Here is a 20,510-nt window from a genome sequence, read left to right on the forward strand (position 1 = left end):
TCAGAGTGCTCATAACAGCTCCTAGCTGGGGAAAAATATTCTGCTTTTGAACCACAAACTACTCCTGGCAATTACTCAGCTAAAAAAGAGCTATAAAAAAGCCAAACTCATTCAAGGCAGAAGATGTAGGCTCTGCGTCATCATCGCTACAAGCTGGAAAAGGGTCACCCTTGTTGACTTCCCTAAGTGACATCTGCAAGGCTCTAAAAAAAACCCGCCTGCAGTCAGCACGACTGCCCCAAGTCACGGCTCTTGGCTGACTAAGCACCTCTTCGCTGGCCACAGCGTCCGGTGGGGTGCGGGGACAGACTGGGGGCTCAGGGTGACACGCTTGGGTTGACCCAAGAGGCGTGAGCTTCACCCCGGCCGCACCGGCGGCAAATCCCAAGGCAGACAGGCCACGTCCCGCTGGCATTCAGCCTCGCCGCGGCTCACGGAGGCTGGCGTATCATGCGGGTGGCTGGTGTGCGATCGTGGGGCGAAGCACGTGCGAAAAAGGGGCAAGGGTAAACCGAGTCAGAAGGCGACGGTCTGGGACTCGCAACATCACCTCTCTCCTCCAAATGAGACTAGGAAAGGACTCTGGTGACAGAGAATCGTATAATAAAATAATTTCTTTGGTTTCTTTCTTTAGAAAACAGCTCTCATACACAGTATAAAAACAAGTAGTTTAGAAATAACTTTAAAGCCGGCTGTACCAGTGATTTCATGGGCATCCTACACCCAATGTGTGTCTGAAATGTTCTCAAAACAAAGCACGACAGACAAACATACATGAATCCTCTGCAGGAAATACTGTTAAATAACTACAAAAAACCACAACCAAACCAAACCTACACATTTTAAAACAAAGCCAGACAGTTGTCTAAAAAGGGAGAGCTGGGTTCTTCCGCAGAAAAAAAATATAACCCTGGTCACACGTTTCTCTTCTGATAAAATACTGGCCCTTGCCGAGTGCTGGAAAATCAGCGGCCAGCACCCAGGGAGCGCCCAGGAGCTGCTGGCGCAGGGATGCTGCTGCATCCCGGCCCGGAGGCAGCGGTACCCACGTGCAGCGCGGGACCCCCTGCAGCTGCCACAGGACGGTTTCACTCTGACCCATCGCTCATCTCGACGCTGCACTTCAAGTTAGGTTTGGAAAGATTAATAAATTAATGAAGCCACAGGAGAAAGGAAAAAAAAACACAACAAAACCAAACAAAAACCCAACCAAACAAAAAAACAAAGACCACCCAAAAAGTTCATGTCATGTTCTCAGTCCAGGAGGAAGCGCTCGCGGACCTTCTCCTCGATGGAGTGCAGCTTGGCAGCTCGCAGCGCGTCCAGCAGCTCCTTGGTGACCTCGTAGTGCCCCTCTTTGAGGTGGATGAGGAAAGCCCTGAACTTCTCCTGGATGACCGCCCTGTTCTCCAGCGCCTGCTTCCTAGGCGAGCGCTCCAGAATTTGCTGCAGGCGCTTCAGCTTTCTGATGGGGATGTTCTGGTATGCCACGAAGTCTATCATGGCTTGCTCACAGTCGTCGTCTCCTAGAGCTGATGGGAGAAAACCATCTGGAGGTTAGAGGGAAGGTGACATGGGACACCAGGAGAGCAGGTCACAGCCACACTGAGCTTCTCCGTGGCACTTCTGCCCAGAGAGATGGCAGATGTCCCATCCCTGGAAACATTCAAGGCCAGGTTGGATGGTGCTCTGAGTAACCTGATCTTCATAAAATCATAGAATGGTTTAGATTCAAAGGGACCTTAAAGATCATCTAGTTCCAAAGCCCCTGCCATGGGCAGGGACATCTCCCACTAGACTACGCCCATGACCTTCTTATGTTGGAGGCCCCAGAGCTGGAGGCAGCACTGCAGGGGGGTCTCCCCAGAGTGGAGCAGAGGGGAAGAATCCCCCTCCTCGCCTTGCTGCCCACGCTGCTGGGGATGCAGCCCAGGGTGCGGTTGGCTTTCTGAGCTGCCAGTGCACGTTGCCAGCTCATATTGAGCTTCTCATCAACCAACACCACCAAGCCCTTCTCCTCAGGGCTGCTCTCCATCCATTCTCTGCCCAGCCTGGATTTGTGCTTGGGATTGTTCCAACCCATGTGCAGGGCCTTGCACTTGGCCTTGTTGAACTTCATGAGGTTCACACAGGCCCACCTCTCAAGGCTAACAAGGTCCCTCTCGATGGCATCCCTTCCCTCCAGCACGTTGGGACAACGTCCCTACTCATTGCAGGGTAGGCTGGAGTATGTGACCTTTAAAGGTCCCTTCCAACCCAAACTGTTCTATGATTCTATGACATTGTCCTCACCTGGGTGCTGCTCTCCAGTTGCAGCTGGGACCAGGGGTCCCAGCCCAGTGAGCCCTGGCCAGGAAACCTGCCACTCACAACCCTTCTTCCAGATTCGGGAGGGTATTTTAGCTCACGTGGCCACGTACATCCATGAACAGGAGCTGGGGGCCCCCTACCCCGCTCTGCCCACGCACGCGGGTGCCCAAGCAGAGCGCGAGTCCCTGCCCGAGGACGCGGCAGCATCGGGCTTGCAGGGGCTCATCCTTTGCCCAAGTCGAGGGGGAAGAGGGAGAGCTGCCGGCTGTGCTGCTGGCAGGTGTGCGGTGGAACAAGTGGGTCAGAATAAACATTTTGCAAGTGGAAAAAATGAGGTTGGAAGGAAGGAAGGAGGAGGAGGAGGAAAGCACCGAATACAGTATCATGAACTGGCTGAGGCCCACCTCTGCCAGCCAACTGCCCCACAAGGCTGGGTCCAGCCCCCGCCACAGGCTGGATTTCCCAGCAGTGGCCCATCCTGTACAGGGCAGTTAGGAAAACAATGTGTAAAAGTTCCTGTAATTTTGAAAAAGGTAAACATACCTTTTCCATGCTCCTCCCTGCTGGGGAGCAGGGAAAGAGGGAAAGTCCACAAAAAGTGAAGTAATCACAGTAAGTATTTACACATGTTATTTTTCCTGAAAGTTTCTATTTTCCCACGCAGATTTTTACATCTCGGGACAGGACAAGCTGCAGGCGCAGCCCAGACGGGAGCTTTTGGACAGACTCTGTCCCAGCTGGTTAAAGTGCCGCTGGAGCGCGTCCAGCGTAAGGAATGAAATCACAAAGAATTTTCAAGAGATCAAGGCCAAACGATTACTCAATCAGGGAGAGACTGGCCCAGCTTTGTGCCGTTGTAAACTGGGAACGGTGTTGCCGGTTAGAGCGGGGTGGGTTGGGCTCCCTTGCCCACACTCTGCCTCTCCTGCAAACTCGGGGTTTACATTGAATTGCTTCTGCAATTGCCGTTGCAGCCGGGAGGGAGGCAGGTGCCCGCACGCTTCCCGAGTGAAATCATGATTAACCAGAGTTAAAAATACCCCTCAGTTCCCATTGCTCACGGGTCTCCTCTCGCTCTATAAATAGCTGAAAGGCCAGTCTGGCCGCGGGTGCTGCTGCCTAACGAGTGTCAGCGCACGTGCTGCTGATGCAGCCTTCACCTGACAGCCGCCCCCTCCCCGGGACCGCGGCCCGCTGATGACAGAGCTTTCCATCTCCGCTCTCCGGCGCGATCACGCTCCTGGCAAGGAGCTTGTGGCGTGAGTCAGGCTTCGTAAGCAGAAATGGCCCGCGTCGGCCGTGCCAGGAGAGGATGGAAAGGCAAGATCTCCTCTCGCACGCTGCTGCAGGGACCAGCCTCCTTGCTGCGTCACCACGGAGGAGACGCTCTTGTTGAAGCTCAAGCTTCGTCTTGATGGAAGAAAGAAATTTTTTTTACGGTGAGAAGAGTCAATCCCTGGGACTGCCTCCCAGGGACGCAGCAGAGTCCCCATCACTGGAGGTTTTCAAGACACGGCTGGGCAGGGTGCCAGACGATCTCATCCAGGCTCCCTTTTCCGTAAAAGGTCGGATCGATGAACTTTCAAAGCCTGTTCTGGCATAGGCTGTTCTATGGCTCTATAATTGATTATTTTTTTTTTTTTTTTAGTAGTCCAAGGGTGCAGGTTCACTGGCACCCAGACCAGTCACATTGGATTTGTCCCCTGTGTATCTTGGCTGGATGCTCTGAGTAGAGCAGGTAGTTCGAAACGGCTGCCTGCTTCACCTCAGCTGCCATCAGGCCCTTGAGATGGTTTTCAGTCCCTTTCTCATCCCCTTACTTGTCGGGGTGCATGTTACAAAGCACCCCAAAGCCAGCCCTTCACCCTCCCCCCCTCCTTTGCCCTATCTGTGCCTGCCGGCAGCTCCTGCCCAACCTTCAGCCTCCACCAAGGCTCAGCACTACGTTTGCGCTATCATGGTGACACAGTTGGCACCGTGGCCCTACTTCTTCACCTAAGGGGTCAAAATCCACCCTACATTGAGCCTCCAACGTATCTTGGACTGTGCTCCATTTAATCTGCATGAGACAAGGTTTGCGGCCCCAATAAAACCTTCCTGGTAAATGGGGTGGAAGCCTGGGAGAAGGGAGCGCAGGAGGCGCACCAGGAGCTGAGCTGGGTGGCTCAGCCCTTCACACCGCGCCTGGTTACATGACTGCCGGCCATCGGTTACCACTGCGAGCTATCCGTGACAGCCAAATCTGTCCTCGTGTCCCAGTATCCCCGGTTATTCCAGTCCCTGGTAAGAAGTGGCAGCATTTCACTGCCAGCTCTTTGTTCTCACCGGGCAAGGAGCCTGCACGGGCTTTGGTTTGAGCAGTGGCCGTTGCTTAAGCCCTGCACCCTGTCCCTGCCCTACACGACCGACCCTGGAGGAAGAGGAAGGCAGACCGTCTATATTTTATCCATAATTACTATTAATTATGGATCCCTCCATACCGTTCCCAGCTATTTCACCTCATTTTGGATCTAAATAGGAAAAAGCCGCCAGAAAGTTCGCTCTCGCCCTGGCAGCACCGTGGTCCCAGCATCCCCCCTCCTCTGCCCGCGGCTCACCTGGTCCCTGCGTGCTGTTGCTTCTCCCCAGTCTGCAGGTGGTGCAGAGGGTGTCGTGGTACTGGTTGCCCTGCACGTTGGTCACCTTCCCTTGCTGCTCGCAGTCCTGGTGCTGCTGGCACGGCTTGGTGCTGGAGTTGGAGGAAGAGAAGAAGCCACGGGGGCATGCTTGGCACTGGGTGTCCTCAAAGGGGGTACCTGTGCACAGGGAGGCAAGGGGACAGTCAGCCCAGGGTGACAAGCTGGCAAGGGAGCAGGGGCAAGAGCTGGGGCCGATGCCGGCAGAGCAAAGAGTGCCAGATACCACTCGAGCACGAGAGTGATGCTTTGGAAATGATCACCGCCTGCAACTCCCCTAGGAAGCATCCATCTTTTGGGTGAACACAAACACTTTCCCCAGTCATTTCCCAAGCCAAAGCGTTCGGCGCGTGCTGATAAATAGTCACCAGCCTCCAGACACAAGAGGAGATCCCATCTGCTACTGAAAAGGGCCACGTCCTGGGCAGGAGACACCAGCTGGGGCGATGGGCGAGCCGAGTGCCAAAGCAGCCCTTTGATTCACAGCAGAGTCAGGAGGCTCCTGGCCAAGTGAAAGTAAAAGTCGCTGAGAAGGTGAAAGCTCTGCTCACTTCTGCAGCGCTGCCATTTCCCACCCAGGCTCCGGGCCAGACCCGCCGCTGTTTCTCAGGGACAGTGCCATGCGAGCGAGATTGCATCAGGGTGTCTTACACATTCTCTGCGAGAAGACGGAAGGGCCCTGACGGCAGCAGATCTCACACCCCTTTTCATCTCCTCCTCATATATTTAGTTAAGGACAAGGTTTCTACCTTGTCACAACCCACTCGAGGCCATTGCTTTGGCTTTACCAGGACATGTCCTAGCCAGCCCAGCTGATGACCCCGACACCCGAGTCAGTATTTGCAAAGGGGAAACCCACAAGAAGCTCGTTGCCCCCAGAGGAACTGCACATGGGTCAAAGCACCCGTCCAACCCGAGAACCAGCGAGGTCTGCCCGCAGCCACCGCTCCGCAATCACGGGGTCCGCACTGTCCCCATCCAGGGCTCTGCCCACCCGCGCTGGATGCTCAGTCCTTGCTGGTTCAGATGTCTGGGCTGGGATGCCATCATTCCCCACGCAAGAAGCCATTGGTAAAAAATAAACAGCAATGACAAAAAATTAGCTTCTCCTCAAATGGCCCAACTTGCTGGCAGGGCTCCTCAGTCCTACAGCCAACCCTCCAGCCAAATTTGATGTTTAATTTCAAAGGGCTTCCCCGCATTGCCTGGAGAACCAGTTCACCTTTGGCTGCATTACCTCATTTTGTAACAGTCACATCCTATAGAAAAATTAAACCCCGAAACTCAACCATAAGCATCAGCTGAAGGCAACAGGTATTTCTCCTCTGGCCTGGGAGCCTGGCGCTCTCCTGTGCCATGCACGGAAGGACTTCAAAAGCCTCCACGTTTCAAAGCACGGAGCAAGATAATGCTGTTTTTACTGCTGCTGCCCACACTGTTGTATTAGACCCAGCCGTGGTTCCCACATAGAGCCTGGTCCTCGGTGATTCAGGGGAGAGCGAGAGGGAAACACACACGTAGGCAACGTGTATTTTCAGAAAGCATGCACACACACAAATGGGGGTAAGGGAGCAGGCAAATTTGTGTGGGGAAACAGCGCAAAATAAACCCCCTAACATCCCCCATGACCTACAGCTCACCAGGGGACCGAGTCACGGACTCGTGAATCTCCCCCAGATGTGAATCGAAACTAGGCTGATTTTATGGTTTTGGAACCTCTCCACATATCCATTTCATGTTTTAAAAACAGCCTCTCAAAATTGCTCAATAAAAACCACAAAACCCAGCCCCAGAGCTACACACATTCACTGGCCCTACCCTTGCATCATTAGCAGCACTTTTCAGTCCAGATAGATAGTATTCCCCGCTCCCTGGCTACCTGCCTGCAAGGAGAAGGGAGCTGACAGAGGAGTAGGAGCCGCCCGGACTTTTCCACCTGCCGAGAGCCCCGGCAGGACGAGCTGCTGCTCCGGGGACGGGTGAATCACGGCCCGGCTCTGCCTGTCGCGGCAGGCGAAGCAGGTAACCAGGATCGCCGTGCCCCATCTAAGCGCGGCGCTGGGGGATTTCAAAGGCTTTCAGAATGAAAGCAGGAGAAAACCCCTCCCCCCAACAAATCACTCCTTGGAAAAGGAGCCAGGAGCAGTTTCGCACGCCAGCGAGGACGGCACTGCGCTGGTGAGCAAAAAGGGACTAGGTCAGGCTATGGGCAATCACCAGCTGCTGTATTTCTCCTTGATTTTTAGCTCCAGCAGAGATTTCGGGGTGTGACAGAGCCTCACAAGCCCACACCCCACTGCCACAGCCGCCTGGCGAGGGTACTTACCCAGTTTCACTACGCCGAAGCCCAGCGGGCACTCGGAGTGCTTGATGCAGAACTCCATGTCCGAGTAGTAGCCCTCCTGGCACTGACAGACACGGTTGTGGGTGGCATTGCACTGCTGCACCTCCACCTGCTTCTCCTCGCAGATGACGTTACAGTACCGGCACTTCTCCAGGTAGTTCCAGTACTGCGTGTAGTGCAAATCCGGGCAGGGTGCGCACACCGTCTGTCTGTCCCTGGTGCAGTGCTGTGCCACGAAGGTCCCCGGCGGGCACTGCTGGCAGGTGAGCTGCTCCTTTGTCACAGCGTCTTTCCATTGGTAAGTGGGTTGGGCGCTGCAGCCGAGCTCAGCCAGGACGAGGAGGAGAGGGGCAAACATCCACTACAGCGAAGAGAGCGCAAAGGGCCCTTAGCTCCTCCTCTCACAGAGGCAGAAGCAGCAAACACGGCTGTTGTGTTACAGAATTCATTACTCTTGTAGATGCAATAAAGTATTCTCCCACCTGGTGCTCCCCCCAGCCCCGGGGGTGAAGCAACAGTGGTACCGGGGACCAGCCGCTGTGCCCCGTGTGCCTCCCCATCGCCCTCCACTTGCCATCCCAGGTGACAAAGCATCCTTCCCAAACAACGCTTCCCAAACCCATTTTGTGGTGCCTTCGCAACCCCATTTGCCTCATTTGGCACCAAAAGCAGCTCCAGCACATTCTCCTCCTCTTTGCAGCCCACTCGCTTCCCCACCATTTGGGGTGAGACCTTCGCAGACGGGAAGTTTCCCAAACTAGCAAATGCAGGGGTGCTCCATAGGAACTCAAAACTTTTTTTGAAACCCAGCTACTCAGTATAGGACCAGAGAATCCCAGGGACTTCTTCATCCTCCCTTTCCTTTTCAAAGCACGTGCGCCCAACCTTAAGAGCAGATGGTACGTTACCTTGGACGGATGCCTTAAATTCGGCACGTGGCAGGGCAGCATAGCACCGAGGGCTTCCGAGCACCGCGATCTGAAACCTGGGGAGTCAGGGAGGGTTCCTCAGAGGCTGGCACAGGCTCTGAGGAGAACAGCTGGGTTGGAGCTCCTCTCTGTAGCAGCAGCGCCGATCCAGCTGTCCAGCTTTAAAGCAGAGAGAGAAGAGACGGGTAAGGGCTGTTTGGAAAGGCTGTTTTCTTGTCTGCTTTTCAGACAGTCCTTTCTCCGAGGGAGATGCCGTCTCTCCCCAGCTCAGGGACAGAACAGAGTCTTATAACACGGCGGAGAACGGGCTCGCCGGTGGAAGGCTGCGACTTCTCCTGACGCACTCATCGCCCCGACATGCGTAAGCGCTCGGAAGAGGAAAATCACCCCCAGCCCGGGAGCAGGCGGGACCTGCAGCAGCGGCCAAGGACCGGGCAGAAGGGGGTGAAGTGGTGGGGGAGCAGCCGAGGCCTCCCTCCCTCCCCATCCCATCCCATCTCGTCCCGTCCCCCGGGAGCGGCTGCCTTTCCGCCCTCCCTCCCACCCCCCCATCCCATTCCCGGGAGCGGCTCCGCTCCCCGCCCCGCATCCCCGGTCCTCACCGCGCCTCTCCGCACCGCTCTCCTCGCCGGGCAGCACCTTTATAGCCCCGGGCCCCGGGAAAGACCCCTCTTGCGCAAGCGGCCGCGGCATCCCGGGCCCGCCCGGCCCCCTCACCCCCGCCCGGCCCCCGCCGCCCGCTGCTCCCCGAGCGCTGCTTTCGCTCCCGCTTCTGCGTAAAGATGCGGAGCTCCGAGGGCAACAGAGCGTATTTACCTGGGCGGAGGGAGGAGGCAGGTGGGATTTGGGAATCTGCAAGTTTTATAGTGGTACGTTGAGGACTCTTTTTTTTTTTTTTTTGGCTGGGGAAAGGCAGGGAAAGTCCCCTGCGAACGCGCTGTTCTCTGGTTGCAAATGATAAATAGCTTCCCAGGAACGGCATTTGTCTCTTGCTGTTGGGGACAAAGTTTGCCCCCAAATACAGCCCAGAGGTGTCATTGCTTGCCCTGGCCGTAAACACCGATTGCGGCACTGGGGGGGCTGCTGAGAACGCGAGCAAGCCCCTGCTCTGCCCGGGGGCTCCGCTGAGAGACCCCATCCTGCCCCCCGCACGCTGTGAGGGCGCTGACCCTGCTAAAACAGCCCAGGTTGTTACTGGTTAGGCAACGCATTCTTGAAGCCGGCTCAGAGCTTCAGCTGTCTCCTCTCAGGAGCACTGAGGATGACACTAACTCCCACCGCAACACTAAAACACGTACGAGTTACCTTTTGTGGGAGAACAACATCCAGCAGCGGAGGAGGTTGGCTTTTAAATATCTTATGGGTGACACTTTGCCATAAGTCTTGGACCCCGAGGATTTCAATGGAAACTGAACTTAGCTTGATAAGTACCCTGCTTAGCAGAGCCAGGAGGGAGCATGTTTACCGATGCCTGCTCGCTCGGCATGGCCTAAATAGATCAGACTCATGTACTTTGTTCTTCCCTCTGAAGGCAGGAAAATCCCAGGGCACCGCTGCAAAGCGCTTTTATACGCTGGGAAGGCAGAGGCTGGCCATCCCTCCACTCCAGCTGTACCTGCTCAGGTACCACAAGCAGAAGGGGAAGGAGAAAGGGCACAGAATTTACCTATTCTTTGGGGTAAAAGGAGGAGTGCTCCTTACCGAGCCCATGCAGAGCACAGCGCACTCTGTATGCAAAAACCTGCTTTTTCATCTCCTCCCAAACACCATCTCTCCTATCAGGAACGGTGCCGCAAGGGAGAGGGGAAGGGAGTAGCTGCAACCGATTCCAACCAGCTAACTCAGAAAAAAGTTTAGCTTTTTTTTCTTGTTTTTAAACTTTCCAATCAATGGAAGAGAAGAAAAGACACCTACATATAAATCACATCCTAACACACAGAGCACTCAGCTGGGAAATCTGATGGGTTTTGTACTACAGCCCTGTTAATGTCCCAATTTGCCGTCTTCACCTGTGAAAAGGGCAAGAGAGCATGCTGTGATCCGCACCCTGGGCTGCTGTCGCTGCCCGTCACAAAACCCCCACCAGCTCCTCATGGCCTCTCCTACCGACACAGCCCGCGGCTCCCAGGACCCCCAGCCACCCCTGTGCCTCAGGCAGGGCTCTGCTCATCCCCGGCTTGGCATGTGGAACAGCAGGCATGCGACTGGGAAAAAAACAGTTGGGAGGTTTTAGACCAACAGAGCACCACCACCCGTCCCGTCTCTTGAGAGAAAATAGGGATAACAACCATCAGCCGGCAAAGCCCTGCTTGCTCACAACGAAAGCATGTAGGAGACCAGTTTGAAAAGAGTAGCCAGTCCATAAACACACTTGCCTAATATGTACAACTTCTCAAACGTCGCCATGTGAAGCACCTCTAAAATATCCTCCCAACAAGTCATTTTCTTTGGAACTGCCATTTATAGTCTGGCTGCTCTCAGGTCAAGCTTTGCCGTCTGCTCTGAAGACCTCTGATGGAGAGGACCCCAGCCGCTGTCTTGGAAAACAGCAACCCTCGGTATCCCTGCCTGCCCCAACGCTGGGGGTCTGAAAAAATTCCCCCCCCCCATTGTTTGAGCTGCAAGAAAGGAATTCCACTCAGGAATACAGCTGCCCACAAGGAACACAGACTGGTTTTATAAGCCAGCCCAACATTCTCTACAAAGGCTTCTCCAGCAGCTGTCACAATCCGTATTTTTCTCAAGCATCTCCCATCCCTCTGCGCACCCTCCGCTCTACGGGCTAGCTCAGGCCGCTGAGCAGTTATGAGCATCAAACACCAGATACAGAATCACTCAAAAATTTAGTTTGGAGAATTTTGTACTCCGTTTTGTGTCAGGAGGCCCAACACCACAGTGAGTGGCATTCTTTACATTTTGTTAGAGTTGTAACACACATGACCGAGCCGTAGGTCTGAGCTGCAACCCCGTACAGCCGCATCTTTCTCCTTTGCAAGAACTGGGCTCCTTATGTCCTCATCTCTCAGTGTTCCCAAATATTCTTCTCACACTTGTTCCCTCCACGTATAGCTACATCCGTTACATTAGTATTATCCCACATATACAGCCCAGGCACAAACACCTTGTTTACACCCAGGCACTAACTAGGAGTCCTGAAGAGGACTGTACCTAGAGGAGGTGCGCAGGCACTTGTTGGGGAAGAGGGAACGGAGAGCTCGTCCCCAACAGCCTCCCCCCGTCCTCCCGCAGCCCCCGAGGAGGAGGCAGTGTCTCATTCTCACAGAGACCCCCTGAACAGGCATTCATGGAGAGTCGAAACCAGATCACGCACTCAAAAAGCAAACGCAAAGTCTCTGGAACCGTGAAGGAGCCATAGTGAGGAGGCAGGAGGACACGGAGGTTGTTTTGCTCAGGAGCCAGCAGCCAAATCAGTTAGCATATCACTAGAGAGAATTAATATTTGAGCATTTGCCTTCCGCAGCACCAGAATGAACCTCTCACCTCCAGGTGCCAGTCACTGGATCTGCAGACGGTGAATCTCTTGGACTTTATTCTTAATTCTGTTAAAGATCAAACCTACAAGAGCTAAACATACAATTTACAAAGAAAATCAAACCTGGTTTTCTGCTGCCCAGAAGGAGAACTAAACGCCGATGGTCAGAAGGAATCCAAAGCTCCTTCCAGTAAGCTCAGTTTCTACCCGCCATGGTTAAAGCAGCAGCTCTGGCTCTAGGTGGAGTCAAAGGGGCTCACCGTTTCGGTCCGAGAGCGCTGCTGGGTAAGCAGGGGGCAGGGCCTGGGCACTGGCCGATTTTCACAGGCCACTCTAAAATGGATGTTAATTCTACTGCTGGTTTATCTCAGTCACTTGCAGCTCCTCAAAGTAATCCTGATGATATGTAACACCTTTTGACATAACGCCCGAGGCAAGGATTACTGGGGCTTTGCTTCCTCAGTATGAATCACCTCCGTAATTAAAGGTATCAATTAATCTCGCAGCACTCCCCTGGGACTCCCTCTGGGACTGAGGCATGGCCTCTGGAGGGTATTTCTTTTGGGTGAAACTCACCACTGGTTTGAATTAAGCACGACGGCCCGCACTGCAGCTCACCCTGCAGCACAGGGCAGGAGAGTTTAAGCTCTGCTGGAGAGTTTAAGCGAGACCTTTATTGTCAGAGGCACGTCCCATCCGAGGACAGGCCGGCATTTCAGAGCAGCCTCAGCGCAACACCAGCACGTTTCTTTCTCTGATGGGCAGAAAGCTGATCTCAGTCTTCCTAACATGGACTTCACATGGTTCTTCAGGCTGTTACCAGCCCTCTTTCTGACACATCCAAACTCTTCCAAGAAGCTGCAACAGAAATCAAGTCATCCAGACTTTTGCAAACTTGTGAGTCGGCTGAAATGATGAACAGTCATACCGCGATGTTTGTGAAAGGATTACTCAAAAGTAATCTGAACGGCTTAGTTTCTTCCTCGTCTCCCTCTGTATTCTGCTTAAAGTGAAAGAAAACCCACCAAAGAACATCTGGTTACACCTGTTAACAGATGGAGGAACCCACAAGACAAAGGTAGGTGGCACATCCCAGGTGGCACCTCATGGCAGTCCCTGTACCCTAGTTGTGACCAGTGCTGGGACGGATGCAATGCGCCAGGGAGTACGCAGCTCCTCACCACGCCGCAACGTCGTACCATCAATGAATTTCATTCTGAATTCAACGATGATAAAGATTTGTCAGATTAATACTTAGAGAGTGAAATACCACATCAATGGCACAGCAAGGGCTTCCCCAGGCAACCTCCATCTTTTAGGGAGATACGAGTCTGGCAGAACAACAACCTTCAATTAATCTGTTTCTCTCTGTTCTTTTACTTGCCAAATGAACCTCCCAGAGTGGGTTTATGGGGTCACTGCCCGATCACTGGAAAGAACAACTCAACTCACTGCTGACGTTCTGACCTGCAGAGGTAGCTTAGAAAAGGAATTCAGCATCATATTCTCATGGCTGTGATTTCATTTCCCCACACAGGGCATCATTTCACACTTCCGAGAGCTTCAGGGCGACGGCAGCACTGCTTTTTGAAACTACTTTTGCACAATCAGTTTTCTCACTAATATTCAGAGAAAAATCTGAAAAGCAAAGAAATTCCTCTCTCTCTGTTAGTAGCCACTTCTCCAAGCAATAACACAGTTCATCTCTTTCCGGATAAAACAGTTGCTTTGTTATTTTTGGTCTCTTTCCCAAGTCCTTTCAGCTTTATTTGGGAAAACAATGGCAAAAAAATTTTCAATGACACACCGCTAAAACTGGAGACAATATTCCAGGTATAGTCATAGGACTGCAAGGCAGGGGCAATAGAGAGATTAATATCTACTTCCTTCATGATCTGTAACTCATGTGTCATTTGCTTCCCAAAATCAGCAAGGAGTGTCCATGATAGATTTCCCTCTCCCCGAGCACGCAGAAGTTTGGATCAGTTCCTCTAACCACTTATAGCAACATAGATTTTTCTGAAACAATTCGTTTTCACTTTCTGGTCTTCATAAATAATGTATTCGCTCTGTCTCTCCTTCTTGTAAATCCAGCTACTTCAAGGATGACAGAAGATCTCTATCTGCAGCACGCCCTGACAGCTGGTTCCTGGAGACCCTCTTCTTCAAGGCTTCATTGGAAGCAGCTTTATTGCTGGGACAGGGGTGAGAGGAAGCAAGACTCTAAACACATTTAGGAGGACCACACCAAGGTCATGAAAGATTCAGCGACACACAGGCCTCTGAACGTTTCTTTGGAAGATGGGGGCTGGAAACACATGCACGTAGTCCTTTGTGAGAAGCAATTCTTGAGCAACCTGCTACCGTCAACACAGCGCTCCGCTACCGGGCAGAGGCTGGGGAGCTGGGAATGGGAAGGGCCAGAGGTCTGATTACCGGTCAGATAACATCGCTGCTGGGCGTCTGCCATGAACCAGGCAAGGATGCCCTGGAAGCCCCACCATAAACACTCTCCTAACAGGTGACGGGGTTGCTATTTAGTAATGCCAAGTGATCTACGAGGGTAGAGACCTTGAGACTTACCCTTAGTTCAGAGTTGTGGTCTCCCTCAAGAGGAGTTCCTTTGGGCTTACACTAAAACCTGGTGAAGGACAATACCACATAAAAGACTATTTGCTCATCACCGGTCAGGATTGCAGCAGTTTGCCTTTTTTTTTTTTTTTTTTTCTTTCAATTGATGGGAATAACTTCTCAGCAAACCTCTCCAAGATAGGTGAGGAATGACAGGATCATTAAATTCTGTTCATTATTAAAACTAAAACTAGGTGATGAGGAGACAAGGACAACCCTCCTGCTGGCTGGATGCTCTCTCATCACCACCAGTACACGTTAGTGTCCATCTGCCCTGCCCGAGAGATGCTGACAGGAGGGAGACTTCCAGACCTGCTGCAGTGCAATTCCCACAACACCAGAAAGCAGCAACAAAACCAGACCGGTTCCAAACCGATTCCATCTGCAAAGAGCAGATTTGCTGATGGGGATATTGAAGTGTTTCAGAGCTTGCCGGGGTGGGTTCAGCTAGCGAAGGCACCTAACAGTGAATCTCTTCAGCAAGATGATCTAACTGTTGAGGAATAAAAGAAGGAATATGTACATCTCTTGAAGGCACTGAGATATTTTAAGGCAGTTCCTCTGCCTTGTCTCAGTAACGACAGAGCATTCCCAGGTAGGAGGAGTCTCCAGAATTAAAACAACTCCAGTGGCAAGGAAAAAGCACAGCTAGGAAACTATTCTAGTTGAGAGGAAAAAAAAATTAGTGTGTAATAATGTTTGTCCCAGCAAATCACGCATACCTTCTAAGTATTTCCTTTAGCCTTGCTGGATCTTACAGCATTTTTGTAGTCTATAGGAGATAATTTCCATCAGGCAAACCTAAACAAAGCCATCATTTCATCGCCTCGCTGAAGATGTTCAAAGCTTTGCTGAAGGTGTTCAAAGCTCATGTCCCGTGCTGTGGTTTCCCTCCAGTGGCATAAGCAGCAAGCTGCAGCTCTCCCCAGGGAGAGCTCTTCCCTATCTTACCACTAAATAACATTTTACTGTTCACTGCTCCCAGCCTTCACTCAGCTCTTAGACCTCCCCTTCCACCGCCTGCCCAGGCCGAAAGAATGCACCAAGAATTCAAAACGAGCGTCTGAAAGAAGCAGCAGGGACCAGCTCGGAAGCAGCTGCGAGGTTTTACCCCACGTAGAGAATTCAGATTACCCCAAAGCTGCCGACTGCAAAACATCAGCACTGACCTGATCTGCTTCCCCTGAGAGCATCCTCTTTTTTTTTTTTTTTTTTTTTTTTAAAACATCTATAATGCAATCATTATTGCCATACTTGTTAAAAAAGCAAAAGAGAACTAATGATAAAGATTAGTGATAAAGATTAATAATTCAGAATTGATAAGAACACTCAGGGCATGACTTGTGTAGCTGCAACCTCAACAAATAAAATTAAGCACATTTCAGGTATGGAGTTACTTTGGTTTTGGGAAACAAAGTTGTCTTCCATGTTTCTGGGAAGATTTCAGTCCAGCAAAATGCAGCTTTTCCATCATTAAACACAATGCAGTCACCACGCTACAGAATTCAGAGTCCTTTTGAAAGACAGGAGTTTAACACTACGGCCTTCTTGACACCACCGCTCCAAATCTTTTTCTGTTCATTTTTACAACACATACATACATTCATGTATTTTTTCCTACTTACATTTCAAATACCTAGGGTTTTCTCTGCATTATTTATTCTTGTTTTCAGAATCTTAACCCATATCGGTAGTGCACTGAATAGATATATGGATAGAAGGTAAAATTCATTCACTGATTTAGAAGTCAGAATATATGCCAGCCCCAAATCACCTTCATTCCTGTTTAAATCTTCATTATTTCCAATTATTAGTTAATGAAGTACAGAAAGTTCCTGTTTCACTGCCATTTAAGAACGCCACTTTTCCTGTTCTTCTGATAGTCTGACCGCAGTGAACCCCGACTTGAAAACACGCATGTTATTTGACATCTTAAGGCACGAGAGTCAGAGTATCACAGGCACTACCGGGCTGTTTCTAGGTAAAGTGGATTCCAATCGGAAAAAAGAAATTTCTCAATGAGGACCAATATCCCAGCAACTCCGAGATTTGAAGTGACATCGGTTTTGAATTCTATAAAACCCAATGGTTTTGTATCTGGTAATTTTATTTTTATTTTTTTTTAAATCAAACAAAATCTAATCAAGTCAAAAATGGTTTTATTTATAGCTTAATTTATAGCAGCTACTGAAGATTTAAAATTGGTAAGTTTTTCAGGTTAACCACTTATATCCACTACTCACAGAGAGTGGAAGCATTAAGGAATTTTTTTTTTAACCCATCTAACATGATTTAAAGTTTTAAATCAATTCGTTCCTTTTTCTTCGTGGAAAGTAAACATCAGATAACACAGGCACAATGGAAATATCTGTACTGAGCAGAAAATAAAGCCTCCTTAGTAGCAAGTTTCCAAAAAATCCCAGCATGATGGAAAGAATCAGGCTTTGAGGTGCACAGCAGACACAAGGGAGTGTTTCTGCTCACCACCCAACCACTGGAATTTGCTTTTAAAAAGTCATTCTTTCAGTATCTTCTGGTATTGGAGACAGCAGCTGCTGCCAAACACCAAGCAACGAATGTGAATCACTTCTTCCAGGAACACCAGTGTGGTAAGGATGGGTAGTCTGGTCTCCTTATTTAGCCAGCTCAGTTCCACTGTAGTACTCTTGTTAGGGTTTTTCCAGGATCTGGTATTACCTGAAGGGCCCATGAATAACAGCCCAGGATATAAAATTTCAGCCTAAGAGTGGCCACAGTAGAATTTATAGGCTAATAAAAATAAGAAATTAACCTTCTTAGTTCCAACAGAGGACAATACTCTGCTTTGTCTCCTGCCAGCGCTGCAGGAGAGAGACCTTTCGGACTTGATCACCTTTGTAGGAAGAAACGATACGTGTTGGTGCACAGCGTGAAACCCAGAGCCAAGGTTAAAAGAACCTTTGTCCTGCTTCTGTTCAGGTTGAGAGCGAGAGTGCAGCAATTTCCTTTGCTGATACAAAATACTTGCCCTTTCTGTCAGTGAGATTATGACCAGAAGAAAACTTGGATTAATCGCTGCTTTTTCACATCACTCTGGCACCCCGGGCACTTCTTCACCATCTATATAAATAAATGAACAAAATACATAGATAATATATTAAATTTCTCTGTCAAGTTTGTTATTGTCCAGTATGAACTATAAGCCACGCTAGTCATTTGACAGTCCCCAAGATATCGTACCTACTATTTTTAAATGCAGCGTTACTGTTCAGTCAGTTATTTAACTGCTAGTAATACAAAGGAAGAAAAAGAAAGTCTCACAGTACGGTAACAACAAGCTTTTTACAGCAGTTGTCTCAGATCAGCTACAGCAATGACATACCTGGAACACTGAAATACAGGAACAAGGAAATACAGAGCTTGCAAGAGCTGTTGTGAAGCACAGCTGTACTTGTTATTAGCAAAATCCTGTAAGATAGCTTAAGAGTTCCCTGAAATCCTGCTTCCTCTTGCACAGATGAGAAGGAAGTGATTTCCTGGGCATACCAGGACATAGGTGATACACGTGGTCATGACCAAGAGTTTTGCAGGGGAACCATGTACGTTTATTTCTTCATACCGTTACACACCTTTCTCGGTTAACAGCAGAAGACTGGGCATATGAGGCAACTATTTCTCCACCCAGGTTTCAGTTTGCTTCTTCACTAATCTTAAATTTTAAGGTCTGGTCTTTAGCCATTTGACCTGCAGATGAACCCCAACCGTTCTTTTTCTATCTTGAAAATTACTAGTAAAACTAAAACGCTCTGCTTATTTCAAAAGTGAGAAAGTAAAAAAAATTTCGGAAAAATTACTCTTTGTGAGCAAATCACCAGCTCAGTAGGCTAAAGTGATGGGTTACCTGCATCAGTGGCACTGTGCAGGCTTCCCTGCAGTATTAAAGTTAATCATTGTAACAAAAGATGTAGACTGCAAAGTAGGTTTGAGCACCGGTATTTTGATTTTAGAAACATTAATTGAAATGCCATAAATGGAGGGGGAGAGGAAAAGTCATCTTACCTCCCCATAAACAGTGATTTGTCAAAGAGCTCTGAAAATTTTAAGCGTAACATATAACTGTGAAATCTTATATTATTTGCCCACATTACAGATAGTCCAAATGAGAATAATCAGTTTCTCTTGGAATACTTGCAAAAAGAGCATGAATAAAAGATGCACTTAAACATTGAAAAGCAGCAAGAGACCTCTGCACAGAAAACTAAACCCAAACGCAGCGTATATTGGCAAAGTCTTGGCAAGGCTTCCCCTAACGCATTGAAAAACACCCGACGTGCACCAGCACTAATCCCTCTTAATACCCCTCCAGCTGTAGCAAATTCTGTCTGCTCCTCCAAAAGCTTCCAAAACGTTCCAAAATTATTCACTGCCTCTCGCCTCCACTAAACCATTTCAGTAAAACAACAATTTGGAAGAGACATCACAATTTGCAAAACCCAAGTCATTGCATTTTAAATGACAGGCTGTTAGTCACTTCCTCAGAGGACAATATAGGCTAAAGAGCTTTTGGGCTGAAGAAACATAGTGAGTAACTTGTTAGCAAAGACAAAAAGATGAGTTTTCAATCCCAGCCCAGTCAGTGGTGACAAAGCCCAGTGCCATCGGATGAGACTTCAGAGCTCAGACACAACAAACATGGTTGCTCATTTCCTGCTGGTAAAGGTGCCTCTATCACAACCACGGCCCTTGTCACAAATGGAGTCAATTGTCTGTACAACCAACACGTGGGTAGGAATGCAGATGAAAGCGGTACGAGATGGTCCCTCTGGGAACGGTTTCACAGAAACGCGGAATAGCCTTCTTCCTGTTTGCCATCCTCTGCTCTCAACCAAGCTGTTCTTCCTTCTCGTCTGCATGACTAGCAGAGAACAGTTTTGCCTCATCCCTGGGAGAAGCGTTTCTCTCCATCAGTCCTCAAGTAATACCCCAAACTACGAGATATTTGACTTTTCATTAACCAAACTACACTTGAATCGTGTCATAAGCAAGCTAACGTTACTGTATACTGAGAACCATTCATCATTAGAAAAGTATGCTATAAGTGAGGTAAGAAAAGGTGACGAGACCACATAGTTTCATGTTCTCCACAACAAAGACTAGAATGTCAGTCATGCTGAGCCTTGAGAGGTGCCTGAACAGTAGAGCAAAAGGTCTCAGCTGATGAGAAGACACTTCTTACATCCTCCACACCCAATAGTTTGTTGTTCAGAGCAAGGGGAAAAAAAAACATTCTTAGAAATAAGGACTTTGATGTATGTTGTCTATGGAGGAGGCGAATGGCTCAATGCTGTTGGTGAAATGTTGAGCAGAAAGGCTCCAAAGGTGCACTTACGAAGGACAGGATATCCATGGTGTGTTTTCTTGAGAACTGCTAGCATATTTTGTTTGTCCTTTTTGAACAAGTGGGGCGTTAAACTGAACTAGCAAGAGGCAGGTTCAAAATGACAACAAAAAAGTGAGATGGTTCCTCACATAACGTTCGGCTAAGCTGTGAATTGCCTGCCGTAGGACACGGATGACAAGTTCATTTGTGTTCAAACGGAACTAGACAATGCAATGGAAATGCATCAGAGGTTTCTTATATACAGAAACAATCTTTGGCTGAGGGATTTTTTTGTGCTGCAAATAGCTTTGGGGCCGAGAGACCACCTGGAAGAATCATCACTCGTGCCTGCCACGTTCTTTTATCCTTTCCTAGCCATCCTTTTTTGGCCACTGTCAGAGACAGAACGTTGGGCTGGATGGAGCTTTACTCTGACTCAGTATGTCTGCTATTATGTTCTGATTATTTGCTTCAAACTATATCCGTCTTCCCTGATCTTTACAAATTCTAAGACTGTATTTACCTCACAGGGCTGTGGTGTGCTACCACAAAGCAAAGCTCTGATTCACCTTGCTAAGAAAAACACAGATATTTTCTTTCCCTGCCATCACCCGATACAACGTGGGATGAAGTTTCACTATAACTAGGCAAGATGATTCAGGTAAGTGGCAAATATAGAAGCCATTAATAACAAATGACCCATGGGAAATGGCTCGTTTCCTCAATCATGGCTTTGTACTAGAAATCTGAATAGAACAGGAGGAATACT

General features: G+C 49.6%; 2 protein-coding genes across 4 annotated transcripts in view; both read right to left on the reverse strand.

Annotated features, from left to right (window-relative positions):
- Nucleotides 1–596: 596 nt before the first annotated feature.
- Nucleotides 597–11,988, reverse strand: TNFRSF6B (TNF receptor superfamily member 6b). Of its 3 annotated transcripts, none has more exons than XM_063349980.1 (5): nt 11,875–11,988; nt 8,238–8,417; nt 7,312–7,690; nt 4,908–5,105; nt 597–1,532 (listed from the first exon to the last, which is right to left on the reverse strand). In XM_063349980.1, the coding sequence occupies exons 2-5, from the start codon at nt 8,277–8,279 to the stop codon at nt 1,255–1,257; spliced, it is 897 nt and encodes a 298-aa protein (XP_063206050.1). In that variant the 5' UTR covers nt 8,280–8,417; nt 11,875–11,988; the 3' UTR covers nt 597–1,254. The 3 variants fall into 3 exon arrangements, with proteins under 3 accessions (XP_063206050.1, XP_063206049.1, XP_063206048.1); XM_063349979.1 differs by lacking the exon at nt 11,875–11,988 and adding an exon at nt 8,861–8,968; XM_063349978.1 differs by lacking the exon at nt 11,875–11,988 and having other exon boundaries at nt 8,238–8,574.
- A 4,536-nt stretch (nt 11,989–16,524) lies between these two features.
- Nucleotides 16,525–20,510, reverse strand: part of RTEL1 (regulator of telomere elongation helicase 1) — a 50,742-nt gene continuing 46,756 nt past the window's right edge. Inside the window, exon 36 of the mRNA XM_063349977.1 lies at nt 16,525–17,481. Coding sequence (XP_063206047.1) covers nt 17,407–17,481 — 75 coding nt within the window. The 3' untranslated portion in view covers nt 16,525–17,406. The remainder of the gene's footprint in view (nt 17,482–20,510) is intronic.

This window comes from Chroicocephalus ridibundus, chromosome 12 (genome assembly GCF_963924245.1).
Source record: "Chroicocephalus ridibundus chromosome 12, bChrRid1.1, whole genome shotgun sequence".
Lineage (NCBI taxonomy): Eukaryota > Metazoa > Chordata > Aves > Charadriiformes > Laridae > Chroicocephalus > Chroicocephalus ridibundus.

Bases quoted from the DNA above. Each gene is read 5' to 3' on its own strand.
- TNFRSF6B (XM_063349980.1), bottom strand. From the start codon at position 8,279: ATGCTGCCCTGCCACGTGCCGAATTTAAGGCATCCGTCCAAG. The intron at 7,691-8,237 runs GTAACGTACCAT...TCTTCGCTGTAG, and splicing joins ATTTAAGGCATCCGTCCAAG to TGGATGTTTGCCCCTCTCCT. The intron at 5,106-7,311 runs GTAAGTACCCTC...CCCTGTGCACAG, and splicing joins CTTCGGCGTAGTGAAACTGG to GTACCCCCTTTGAGGACACC.